Source organism: Sander lucioperca, chromosome 20, assembly GCF_008315115.2.
Source record: "Sander lucioperca isolate FBNREF2018 chromosome 20, SLUC_FBN_1.2, whole genome shotgun sequence".
Lineage (NCBI taxonomy): Eukaryota > Metazoa > Chordata > Actinopteri > Perciformes > Percidae > Sander > Sander lucioperca.
In genome coordinates this window covers 5423839-5437020 of record NC_050192.1, presented here as the reverse complement: position 1 = coordinate 5437020, position 13182 = coordinate 5423839, and the positions used below count along the sequence as shown (strand labels likewise).

At 40.3% G+C, this 13182-nt stretch overlaps 1 protein-coding gene across 3 annotated transcripts in view; it reads left to right on the top strand.

Annotated features, from left to right (window-relative positions):
* The window catches only part of btbd11a (BTB (POZ) domain containing 11a), a 181582-nt gene that overhangs the window by 121999 nt on the left and 46401 nt on the right, over positions 1–13182 (top strand). For all 3 annotated transcript variants that reach the window (XM_031313557.2, XM_031313555.2, XM_031313556.2), the window contains exon 2: positions 3320–3469. In XM_031313557.2, coding sequence (XP_031169417.1) covers positions 3320–3469 — 150 coding nt within the window. The remainder of the gene's footprint in view (positions 1–3319; positions 3470–13182) is intronic.

Below are 13182 nucleotides of genomic sequence, written 5' to 3'. Positions count from 1 at the left end.
ACTGAGCTGAACCCTTTGCTGTCTGTGTTTTCACAGTACATCCTTAATAGCTGTAAAACAACAACACAAAAATAAAAAGAACCATATTTGTGTTGCTTCTTCTCAAACCATTTTCAGCTCATCAGACTCATGTAAACATCAAAAACCTGGTTGAGAAGTCGCTTCATTAACACGCCAGCTGCTTAAGCTGTATTATATCAAAGTGTAGCATATTTGTTCTCAAGCTGTGAGAGTTATATACAGTGCTTTGTTCTAGGCCATGGCAATTGTTTTTGTCTGTCCCTCTGCTTCTCTGCAAAATGAATTCCAAACTCCAAACCTTTTCCTCGAATGATCTCTTCTCACATACAGACAGCTGTTGTGTGCATATACCTGCACAGCTCAATATTCTCTACATTATTTATGACGACTTGCACAAGCAGCAGTATATCAGCGGAGATGACTCAGGGGAGTTTGGTACACCGCTTGGAGCTTTAAAGTAGCCTTGTCCCCGTGACCCAGTCTCCGTCTTCATCTGCCAGACAGGAGTAGAGATGAAGGGAGCCCCGGAATAGAAAATGCAGGTCATATCTGTTTATCTGGGATTAGACTGTTTCTCAAGTATACGTATATACACCGCCAAGCTCATCCAATTGCCTCGGAGGTCACAGAAAGATGTGGTTGAAGTGACTTAGAAATATGAGGTTATAAAACATGCCTACAATGCTTCAGAGTCTCAAGTTGCTAGTCATTTTTTAATCAGACATTTGTGTCAGCATCCACACTTCCCTCCATCCCCCGCCTCTTTTTTTTTTTTTTTCCTAGTTTCCAAGGGGCCAGACTGGCTTCTTTCTCACCTCTGATGTTTATTACACAAGCAGCACATAGGATCAAATATTACTTCTCTTTTTTTCTATCCGAAGAAGCCAAGTGCGGGTGAGAGATAACATGTAGAGGAAGTGGGAGGTGGGGAAAGAGAGAGCTGCAGACTTGTTTATATGTCTTGATCTGATGGGATGAATAATTCAGCACAGGGCTCCCTGGTACCCCAGGATTATGTTAAAATAATAGAAAGGGCAGTGGGGAAAAAATAGAAAACGTTGGGGGAGAGGGAATTGGCGGGGGGGAGACAGAGAAGATGGGAGGACTTGATTACAGAAAGTTCTGTGAATTATTCAAACTTGTTTTCCCACCCCAAAAAGCCACACAAGTGCTAAATCTCCAGCAGAGATAACCATGAATGCCAATACGGTTTTGGTAATTAGAGGAGATTTCTCTACTTCACTCTGGGACAGAAGATGGAGAGCGTCTGATAGTTAACCAAGGCTGGAGGATTTCCTGCTTTTCTGTTTCCCATCAGACACTCTGAAGTCTTCTTTTAGACTGTTTTTACTTTTCTTTCTTTGGCTTTGCTTTCCCTAGACATTTGCAGCGCTGAGCATATTGCAGCAGAGCAACACTGATGTGTTGTTTACTTGCAGTTTCACAGACTTCCTCTTGATCTCTGACCTTCTGTTTAGAAAAGCATGCGTTAGTCTGAAGTTAGCTTTATAAACTCCATTGACTCATGTTTTTATTCATAATTATCTTCCTCAAAATCTGTGTAAAAGCACCAACTTTGATCTGCAGGTCAAAAGACGTGTTAAGATTAACTGGGCTACATGTGGATGAATGTTCTTTTTTTTTTTCAAAGGTCTTGGTTGCATATAACCATCGAAAGAGCATTTTAAATGACTATATTTTAGTGTGAAGTAGCTCCAAACTACACTTTGAAATATGATCATGAAACAGCGGTAAATGTCTACAAAATGTTGTCTTTACAACCAAAATGTAGCCCATTTTTCTCATTCCTGCAAAACCACCAAATCATTGCTCACAGGGCAGTCTTTCTTCTCTTTGGAATATAGAAATGCTACAACACTGCAGACCAAAAACATCCGTTTCTGTTTCAAGAGATTCCATCTGAGACACACCTTAATACCAGCTGCTCCATCAATACTGTTCAGTTCAGTTCAATTTTATTTATATAGCACGTTTAAAAACAACCATAGTTGACCAAAGTGCTTAAAAAGTAATAGAAAAAAGCTGTTGTAATCATTTTTGGAGGCTCCAAATAAAGCTGACCTCCCCGGAAAGGCTGTGGGAGGAAGAGGGAACAGGGAATACTGGAATTCATGGGCTGGACACTGGGAAGAGATGTTCTCTTCCCAGTGCCCATGAATGTGGGAGAAATCTGGAGCTGGAGAGAAAACGCCAGACTCCTGAGCCTGCTGCACTGTATCCGCTGCGTGGGTCTTTTGTCTTATGTGCTGGCATCACACAAAGACACATTGACTAAGTTCCTCCATGTTGTAATTACTGTTTGTTGAGAAACAGCGTATCCCCCTGCGCCATGTCATTAGGATTAGCACTCGGCAGGGTGTTGCTTTCCATTCTCCGGTAGCGAAAAACTCAATATCCCATCTGTCACAATGCCATTCTCTGCAGCTAAACAAAGCCTGGCTGCAGTAACACCACCTAAACTGATTAATCCTCTCCAGCCAACAGTATCTGACTGCTGCACCTAGTTTGCAGGGAGGTAAAAACACAGAACATACCTGCGATCACAAGGAAAATACACATCCCACCACTGTTTATGCTCAAATTCGTGCTTTGAATTTACAGCTTTGAAGTAACAAATGTGGCTCACAGCCTAATTGGCTCAATTAGAGTTCAAGCTATGAACTAAAAGTCGGGCGTACAGCCAAGAGGAGAGTGCTATCAAACTACAAGTCTCAAAATTCACTGTAAATAGAATTTATTTCAAAGATGGTAAGCGATTCTGCTCGAATTATGCACTTCCAATCATGTAATTCTGATGTCAAAAAGAAACCTTTGTGTGAGCTACAGTACACATCACCGGAGACAAAATAAATCAGCATCCCATTCATTAAAACGTTCAGTCTGAAGTTTATAGTCATGATACCAGCTGTGATGTTTTCACCAAGAAATTAAAATTTACAGTTCAGTATGCTATTAACCTACGACTTTGTCTCCATGTTTAATCACGTACACAAATGTTTGCTCTCTAACTGCTGCATGTGAAAATAATGTTGTTTTTTTCACCCAGCTTACCAACTCTGTTTTTAATAGTTAACTATGTGCTGATTTGTGTGTTCCCCCGCTTTTCTAGACTTTCTTACAGTTTGCATTCCCCTGCTATTTCACAGAGTTGGTGATTCATTTGACATCAGCAAAAAAAAGCGAAGCTGATATATGCTGCAGATGAAAGCTTTTGGTAATTTTCACGGAAAATTATGCATACATGTTTCCAGTTTCTGACCTTGTGCCCTGTCTGCAGGTGTGCTGAGCCTGCCGGAGAGTTTGAACCTGCACCGGGACCAGCAGCGCTTAGGGAGGGGGGGTGAAGGTCAGGGATACACCCAGGCCGAGCTCCGCACGCTGGAACAGTCGCTGCTCGCAACCCGGGTGGGCAGCATCGCAGAACTGAGTGAGTACGCTTTTAACATCAGTTTACACACACACACATAATATACAATGTGAGTTTTACAGAATTTTAACCAAGTTGGAGAGAATCCAAACTAACACAATGCCTCGATGAGAATGCAAATTGGGTTACCACACTGATGAAGGCAAGATAACCTGAAAAGGTTTGGGAAATAAAGCATAGTGTGTTGAAGGAGAGTGTTTTAAAGGGGTGATAGAATGATTATATACGGTATTTTACACTGTTCCTTAAGGTCTCCTAATATGGTATGTAACATTGGTTGGGCTGAAAATTGCCCGAATACTATTTTATTAGGCCTTTAACTACCCTGTGAATATGGCTCTATTTAGAACAAGAGCTTTTCTTCCAAATATGGTCTGCTTATGAATATTTAGATGAGCTGCGCGCTGATTGGTTTGAGCGAACCCCATAGAAACACAGTGGAGACGAGACAGCAGGTCTCATATTTCAGACACTGCAAAGTTATACGTTGTTTGTCTGCTATTTCGTTATTAAATTCACTTCTGAGACTTTTTTAAGCGAGAAATCAACTATATAAAGCTCAAATATGGGCCATTTTACGAAAATTGATGGCTAATTGCAAATTGAATTGACAAGACTTGTCGGACTTTAGCCTGAACCTCCATACCCAGTGAAAGTCACCGTTTCTCGGGCTCGGGGCTCCGCGGAGCTGGCTGGCTGCCAGTTGCCGGCATAACTAGAGTAGCTATTTTTACAGTTTGAATTTCGTCACTTCACTTATACAACATGTACCCCAAGGTCTTATATAGCTAACTATGGTGTCCGATTTCAATTTAATGCATTTTTGTGAACATTAGGGATTTCGTTAGCTGCTACTCTCTCTTCAAGCCTATGTGTACAGGTAGCAGCTAGTTAGCTTCACTTTCGGCATAATAAACGTATATTTACAGTTTGAATTTTGTCACTTCACTTATACAAGATGTACCCCAAGGTCTTATAAAGCTAACTATGGTGTCCGATTTCAATTTAATGCATTTTTGTGAACATTAGGGATTTCGTTAGCTGCTACTCTCTCTTCAAGCCTATGTGTACAGGTAGCAGCTAGTTAGCTTCACTTTCGGCATAATAAACGTATATTTACAGTTTGAATTTTGTCACTTCACTTATACAAGATGTACCCCAAGGTCTTATAAAGCTAACTATGGTGTCCAATTTCAATTTAATGCATTTTTGTGAACATTAGGGATTTCGTTAGCTGCTACTCTCCCTTCAATCCTAGCTATGTGTACAGATCGCGGCTAGCTAGTTAGCATCACTTTTGGCATAATAAACATATATTTACAGTTTGAATTTTGTCATTTCACTTATACAAGATGTACCCCAAGGTCTTATAAAGCTAACTATGGTGTCCGATTTCAATTTAATGCATTTTTGTGACCATTAGGAATTTCGTTAGCTGCTACTGTCCCTTCATTCCTATGGGTAAAGATCGCAGCTAGCTGCAGGCCCTGGAGCTCCATCAGGGCCTCTGCATTTTGTAGTCCAGTAACCCAGTAACCGGTGACTTTGCGCGGGTATGGAGCGCCGCTGGCTTCCCTTCGTGACAGAGATCCAGCTAGCTCACAGCGAGTCTATGAAGTGGACACGCCGGGTGGTGAGGCAGCACCGGGCCGCTATCACGTAGCCTTCTGAGCTCCTGCTGAACTGCGACACACAGTCGGACAAATTTTGCAATTAGCCATCAATTTTCGTAAAACGGCACATATTTGACCTCTACATAGTTGATTTCTCGCATAAAAAAGTCTCAGAAGTGAATTTAGTAATTAAATAGCGTACCTCTGGAGATCTGCATGACCTAGCTAGATTCAGAAGACTAAGCTGACCTCAGGTCAGTGGTGTAGCCTATGCAAATGTTGGGGCGTGACAAAGACTTGATTGATTGATTGATGGTTTTGGGATCCTGACGTCAGGATCCAGCTTTGTTGAGATTTACCCGTTTTCAGCGGCAGTTTCAAAATATGAGATTTGCAGAGGATAGGGGTATCAATGGGATTTTGAGCTTCTATGTATGTCTTATTTACCCACCGAACTGTCGTTATTCAACTATGACAAGGTAAAATCGGTTTTGCATTCTATCACCCCTTTAATTGCAATGAACTTGGACGCAGTAACACTCTCAGTTGGCCACAAACATCTTCACGGAAAATCACAACGAGATAAGATTTCTGGAGTGGAAAAAAATGTAGAAATATCTTGACAGTCCACAGAGAGTTAAGGGTGAATTCCTCCCTTTGATATCCCTCTGGCATTTAATGTATACAACTGATGAGATTCAGTTTAATATATTGCATCTAAGGAGATCACAGACATTTTATTCAAATGTTATTCAATATGTAGCAGGCGCATAACCAGGTTTAGACTGATATTTTCAAGATCAAATATTAGCCACCATCATTGAGTGTAGCCTAAAACCTGAGATTTAACCTGCCTTCCTCAGTACAAGGAGCAGCTAACTGAGCTATTAGCAGAATTTTATTAATAATCTGTACTTGGAATATAGAGTTAAGGTGACCCTTAATGGTCTATTTAAATACTACATTTACATCTGTAATTCGTTTCTACCCTGCTGAAGAGTCCTATTAACCTTAAAACGGCATTAAATTAGTCATATTGACAGATATTAAATATTGACCCCTTATGAGCAACTTAATGCTCCAGTAATTGGCTCTCAATCACATCGACACTAATGTTTGATGAACAGCACTATGTTAAGTTCAGCGTCGAGCATATTCTAAATGCAGCAGTGATTGTTATGCACATTGAATAATCAAGGAATTATTTCCATAACTGTTTGCCACATAGCCCCATTAGTGTGAAGAAATGCACGCTCCCTGTCCCTGTGGGCTGTCATGGTGGTCTGAGGCCACAAGCCACCGCCTTCCTACTCTCCCCTCATCCATCCCCTCACCCTCTGACAGGCTGCAGCCAGGAACCGTTCTGTTACAGCTGTTCTAACACCTGTTTATGAGTCACGCCGCCCGGAGACCTTTCAATCCAAGGTCAGCGCCTCAGAGGCTTTTAACCTCAACTTGAAAGAAAGGGCTCCACCTTTAACTGTGACACACCACTACCTCCACTCCACTCCCACCCCTGTCCTCGCCCTCTCCACAGTCACATATTAGATCATCTTGTCCCCTCCAGGCATCTGCACACCGAGTTCCTGTCCATGCACATTTGTCCTGGATGAATGTTTGTTTCGCCCCCAAAGCAAATTAAAAACCAACGATTCACTATGCATCATCGATTAAAGCAAGAATTTGTAGTCTTTTCTTGTCCCCCAGTTAGTTAGCCACGGGGGCTAACTAATCACCTACTTCACACTCTGGAAGGTGCAGTGAATATCCTTTTTAAACCTGCAATAACTGACTAACTTTTTTTGGCCACTTGGGGGCAGCTTAAACAAATTATGAACACAACACCGTTTAAGTGTTAGCATTTACATATGTACACGTCTAAATACAGGGTCTTACAAGTATTTAAAAAGCATTGAATTTAATATTCTCAAAATAAGGCCTTAACAGTATTGAATTCCATTAAAAAGTTCTTAAATCTTTTTTGTGTCCTTTCATAGGACACCATAACATAAATACCATAACGTCAAAATAACTGTCAAATGTATGAAGTGTGTGTGTGTGTGTGTGTGTGTGTGTGTGTGTGTGTGTGTGTGTGTGTGTGTGTGTGTGTGTGTGTGTGTGTGTGTGTGTGTGTGTGTGTGTGTGTGTGTGTGTGTAATATTACAATTAACTCTGGTAGATATCCGTTGCTTTCCGCTTTCTTTGTGTTGGCTTTTGGAACTCCGGTCGATTTATGAGGACTATGGTTAACCTTTTCTCAGATCTCTGCAGGGTAAATCCAGACATCTAGCTAGACTATCTGTCCAATCTGAGTTTTCTGTTGCACGACTAAAACAACTTTTAAACGTACACATGTTCCGCCAAAACAAGTTCCTTCCAAGCCTTTTTTGCAGCGGCACCGCAGCTTTTCTCTGGAGCTTAGCACCGCACAAGACAACTGTGATTGGTTTAAAGAAATGCCATTAAACCAGAGCATGTTTTCCTCCCATCCCCGAATGCTATGTGGAGCAGCCAGACTCTCCTCCAGCGCGCTTTGGAAGAGGGTCTGGCAAAGCGAGACTAAGTTTGGTGTGACTTGGATGATATAAGACAGTACAGGTCTTGTTTACGTTGTGTAATGCTTAACACTCTTTATCGTGGAGTGTGCGCGGGCTCTGCTGCCAATCTGTCAGTTGTCAGGAAACAAAACAAAACGTCTCGCGCCTTGCTACTGACAAGCTAACGTTAGCATGTCGCCTCAGAAAGGGCAAGTGTCGTTTTAACCCTAAGTGGCAGCAGAATCCAAAATATAAGTGGGTTAAGCCTTATTCCAGGTAGGGGACACACAGCGAGAGTGGATTGCTGCACATTCTGATCCTAATCAATGCCTGTTATTTTTTTTACCTGATTAGCTTCAGTTCAAATACGAGCTTTTGTGACCAAAAGGCACTACGTGAGGCCATGGAGAGGGCTGGGGGCTCTAAATGTGACAAATCTTTTTTGTTTTATGTTATTAGAGTAGGTTACACACACACACACACACACAAACACACACACACACACCTCACAAAGCTATTGTGTATTATATATGAATATGAGTATTATAATAAAATGTTTCATTAAATTATAGTACTTGGTAAATAATTATTTTCTAGGGCTTAAAGTCCAAACTCCATTGTATCCCTTATACTTTTGCCAGTATGGCCGTGAAGTTTTCATTAAATTAAATTCTAAGTGATTTTAAAAAGGTCCTAAAAAGTCTCACATTTAACTTGGAGAACACTTGAGGTAACCTGAGCTATACATTAACATTCATTTGGAGTTGTATTCAATCTAAGTCAAATTTTCACTCTCTTTTTAGCTCTAGTTTGGTTTCCACCAGCTCTTGGGAGTAATATATGGCTCTTAAGCAGCTAAATGCTCTACTATGTTAACCTGCGAGCTGCAAACGTTTTCTGTCTGCTGTATGCAGTATGGTAAAGAATACATACTGTATACTGGGATGCTGCAGGTACCTTGTGGAAAAGAAAATCATTAACATTGCGGTGTGCAATGCAGACGCAGTGATAACTGCACACACTTTGAGGGCGTCATTAGCATCCAAGTGCAGGACATTCTGTTCACGTGCTTGGATCAGAAGGCAGAAAAAAGAAGCACAGGCTGCTCTTTGATTTCTGTTTAATCCACCGTGTGTTTGACTCCCTCCGCCGCGCTGCCTCAGCTGGACTACCTCACCTCCAGGGTCGGCCAGTCGAACACTGCCAAAGGTTGACATGTGGCTCGTAATGCAGTTGATGCCAGCTGCTCGCAGTCATTTAGTGGATTTCAGTGGATTTCTGTGGCACAGTTTACTCCTCATGTTGCATTATGTGAACAGATTGATCTGCAGAGTACGAGCCACTGAATTATATGAGTGTGAATCTACTTTATCACGTTCATGATGATTGCATTAAGGGTGCTACTTTTAGCATGTTCTACCATCTGCCTTTGCTAGAAAATGAAAGGAGCAGATTTTGCTGGAACTTTTGCATCTCATTTAAACACTTTTTTCCACCCACAGACTTTAGTTTGTTTATCAGAAACAGGTGCAACAACCTGCACAGTTTGCCTGTCATCTAAATTGCAGTTTGTGTGTAATCAGCCTGTCCTCAGCCAGTCTGAGTTATGCATATGTTTAAAGGATAGGTTTGGTGATAGTCTATATAAATCCCATCAAAGGACCAAAACCAACAATGAATGAACAAGTATTGTCTGTAAATCCAAAGCCTGATATATCTTCTTCCTCTGTGCCTTAGAGCTCCATTGTCCAAAAACTGTTTAAAACACATCAATGAGCCTCACAGTTGCACTGGCTAACATGTTTTTCAATACCACAAACACACACACTGTAGTTTATTATATTTCAAGGTACAGCTTAAATTGAAGCCGTCAGGCAGGTATTGGACAGATATAAATTAGAACGTTATAAGTTTAATTCTTAGGTGATTTTGCAGATTATTCCTTGAGACTGCTGTATTAACAGAAGTCTTTCCTAGGGGTTCCTGAAACATCAACTAGCCACTGATGTGTGTGAGGATGAGCCAGTCAGCCAGAGCAAGAAAGGATGAAATAAAAGACGGCAATATTCCAACAACGGCATTGCAGATGAATACATTCCAGTGGCTATTACATCTCAGACAGATGTAGTGTGGTTGTCTGTTTATGTGGAAATTATGTGTCCTACTTAGCACATTGCCTTAGCACATGTATTGAAAAAACAAAAAGCATGGTGGTCTAAAAGAAAATATAATGGACACACAACCACAAAAAGCACCAGGGGAGAGCCATGCTGAATTATTCTATGAATTATAACAGCATTATGAGAGGAAATGTGTGTTGTAGCTAAAAAAGAATAAAAGAACACAATCTGGTCATTTCCAGGTATCAAAGAACAGGGAACTTTCAGTGATCTGCTAACACACTGTGGTGATTTTACTCTTCTGAGAAAACATTTACACGTGTGCTTTAGGATGTAATTACGTTGGGACTTTAGGGAGACACAGCAGCCAAATAAATAACGTGTACATTCTGCACCAGCTTACCTTGTTTCTTTATTTCTTTACAACTTAGTCAGGTGCTATAATATAACAATCTAGCAAATAATATATCATAATTCATTCAACCTTTATTTATCCTCGAGAGATCATTGAGGGGCGACCCTCATTTTCAATATCATCGAGTCAGATTACAGACAAAAACAGAACAACATAGAAAATACAATCATAAGAAATATAGAAAGACAATAAAATATTCTAAATTGGAAAATGATTTCATGAATAAATTAGGATTAAAATGATGCAAAAGAAAGCACAACTATGTAAAGCAGTTACAAGTGGAAGTTTGCAGGTTTAAAACCATAAATTGTCCAAGAAGAACAATTGAGTTGATTTTAAGAAAGTGCTGTAACTTGTTCCAGATAGTCACATAGAAAGCGTTTTTATATCTCAAGGAACAGATACACTTCCAATTGATTAAATGTATCAGTCAGACCCGCCATGTTTTTCAAGTCTTTTGTTGTTGCATTTAGTCAAGCGTAATCTGCATAGACAGCTGTTTAAATAATCCCGCTGTATGTGTTTTGAACGTATTAACCATCTCTACATTGAAGGCTCCCAAACTGTCTGAGTCGGTTTCACTACTGGCAGATTCCCATCACTCGCTACAGTGGGCGGGGAAATACAATCAATGAATCAATACATTTTGGTTCAGTAAATTTCTGCTGCAGCCTGGTGAAGGCAGGTTAGCCAGCCGCTGTCCACACAGCTTCGGCAGAGATTGTTTACGGAAGACGGTGTCGGTGTGGATCAGATGACAGAACTTTTCATTTTTTTATGCACTTGGCAGCGTACAACCTCCACTAATAAATGAAAGTCGAAACCTGGGGCAAAGAAAGTCTGCAAGCACTCAGTGCTGCTTGTAAAGCTTAATGCTGTAAGTGCATTGTAATAATTGATCATTTAATTGGCAGCTGGACAGTAAGAGGGCACTGTTAAGAGCGATTTTAGTGAGTAAATCAAACTAAAACTGTGTTTGTAAATTATACCCTTGGTCCCAGTCAGAGATGAAAACTGCTGTTCATATTGTTGTTAGAAGTTTGATGAATATATTATGGCAGTTGTTGAGATAATTAGAAAAGGCTGATACAGTTGCAAATATGTTTTAAATGAAGTCAGTGATGAAGGATATATATAAAGTGCTGTACATGTGTTAGTGGTTCCAACAATGGCAGACTGGTCAGGGACAAATACACCGTAAACTATTTTAGTTGATTTTTTTTTTTTTTTTTAAAGATTATTTTTTGGGGGCTTTTCCCTTTATTATAGTGACAGTGGATAGACATGAAAGGGGGAGAGAGAGCTAGGGGATGACACGCAGCAAAGGGCCGCAGGTCGGATTCGAACCCGGGCCGCTGCAGGACTCAGCCAAGGTGGGGCAAACGCTCTTACTTAATTCTTTAACAAAGGACCATGTATGTTCCTCTTCCATGTGCACTGTATTTGGCGTTCTTAGCACACAATTTGTATTCTCTCCAGTGAACTGGGACTATAATTTGGGAGGATTGAACAATTATTATAGGTTTTTATAATTTAATTGTACAATCCTCCCTAATTACAGTCTTAGTTCACTGGACCAGTAACTATATAGTTGAAGCTAATGTACATACTGTACATTCATGAAACAACAGGGAGAGGACACCTCAATGGTTTTTGACCTTATATTTTGCTGGGGGGAGATGACTGATGAATACACTGTGTTACAGTCATGTTTAAAGTGTGCATTATATTTATCACTTAATTATCTTTATAGTTTCTAGATTTTAGAGTCCAATTTCTTCAGAGTCTTTCTTTTCTATGTCCATATATAGGCCTACTAGGAAGCAAAGCATACAATATATAAAGAAGGAAACTGTGCCTCCTGTAAAAAACAAAAACAAAAAAAAGTGAGAAACGTGGCAGAAGCGGACCGACTGAATGATATATCTAAAAATATACATTTACGAACTACTGCTCTTAAATGAAACCATTAAAGGAGTTAGGTTAATTATTTCCACAAAAAAACTGCTTGGTATCAACACATTTAAATTGTTTAAATTGAAATCATTTTTAAGCTATTAGCTCAATATCTGAAAAATAAACAAGATCATTTGAAAGTTAAGCGGCCATACGGAGCAGTTAGTCAGGGCAATTTCACACCCGAGCTGTTTGGTAATTAATGGACGATAGAAGAGGCTGTTAAAGAGCAACATTCATCACTATATCCATAATTTAATTCTGTTGAGGTGGAAAAATGTGTCTTTTATTTTTTAAGTCATCATTATCTACCTGCTCATTGTATTTCATATCTTTGTCGGAGCGAGGAGAGCGGATCGCCGATGGCAGATTTGGGCAGTTGATGCTCTGGGTGTTTGCACTTTCCCTCATCTGTCATGACACTTCGCCTGTTTTCCTTCATGTGTCACTTTGTGTGCGTGTGTGTGTGTGTGTGTGTGACATATAGGATCTATAGGCACTGTACTGACATATTGTGACCAGGTGTGACAGAGAAAGGCGTTCATCTGTCAGCCCGGCGGCTGCCCTGTGGGTCAGAGAGCAGCCACTAGGCAAATAAACTGTGAAATGTAATACAGTGCAGGCCTCTAACAATGGGGCCCTCCATTCCTGAAGCTGGGTGTGCCTCCACCACACAGGAAATATTCAAAGTATGGACTTTGTTAAAGTTATAATCCTTTAAGATTTTCATGAAACCAAACTCAATATTTGATTCTATTAATGGTTGGCATTCTGTACTCTGTAAAGTAGTTGTCATTGTTAGTGACGTAGTCCGCCTTTGAACAAATGATGCAGCATGTAATCCAGTTTTTAATTACATCTCATTAATATCACCTTCCATGTTTACTGTTCACTCCTCTGCAGGCATATCAGAGCTGGAGTTACTGCCAATGCAAATCCAACATCTCCTACTGCTGCTGCTTCTTATTTGTAGATGCTAGAATGTTGATATTGAACTAGTGCTGTCAAACGATTAAAAAATGTAATCGCGATTAATCGCATTAATGTCATAGTTTACTCGCAATTAATCGCA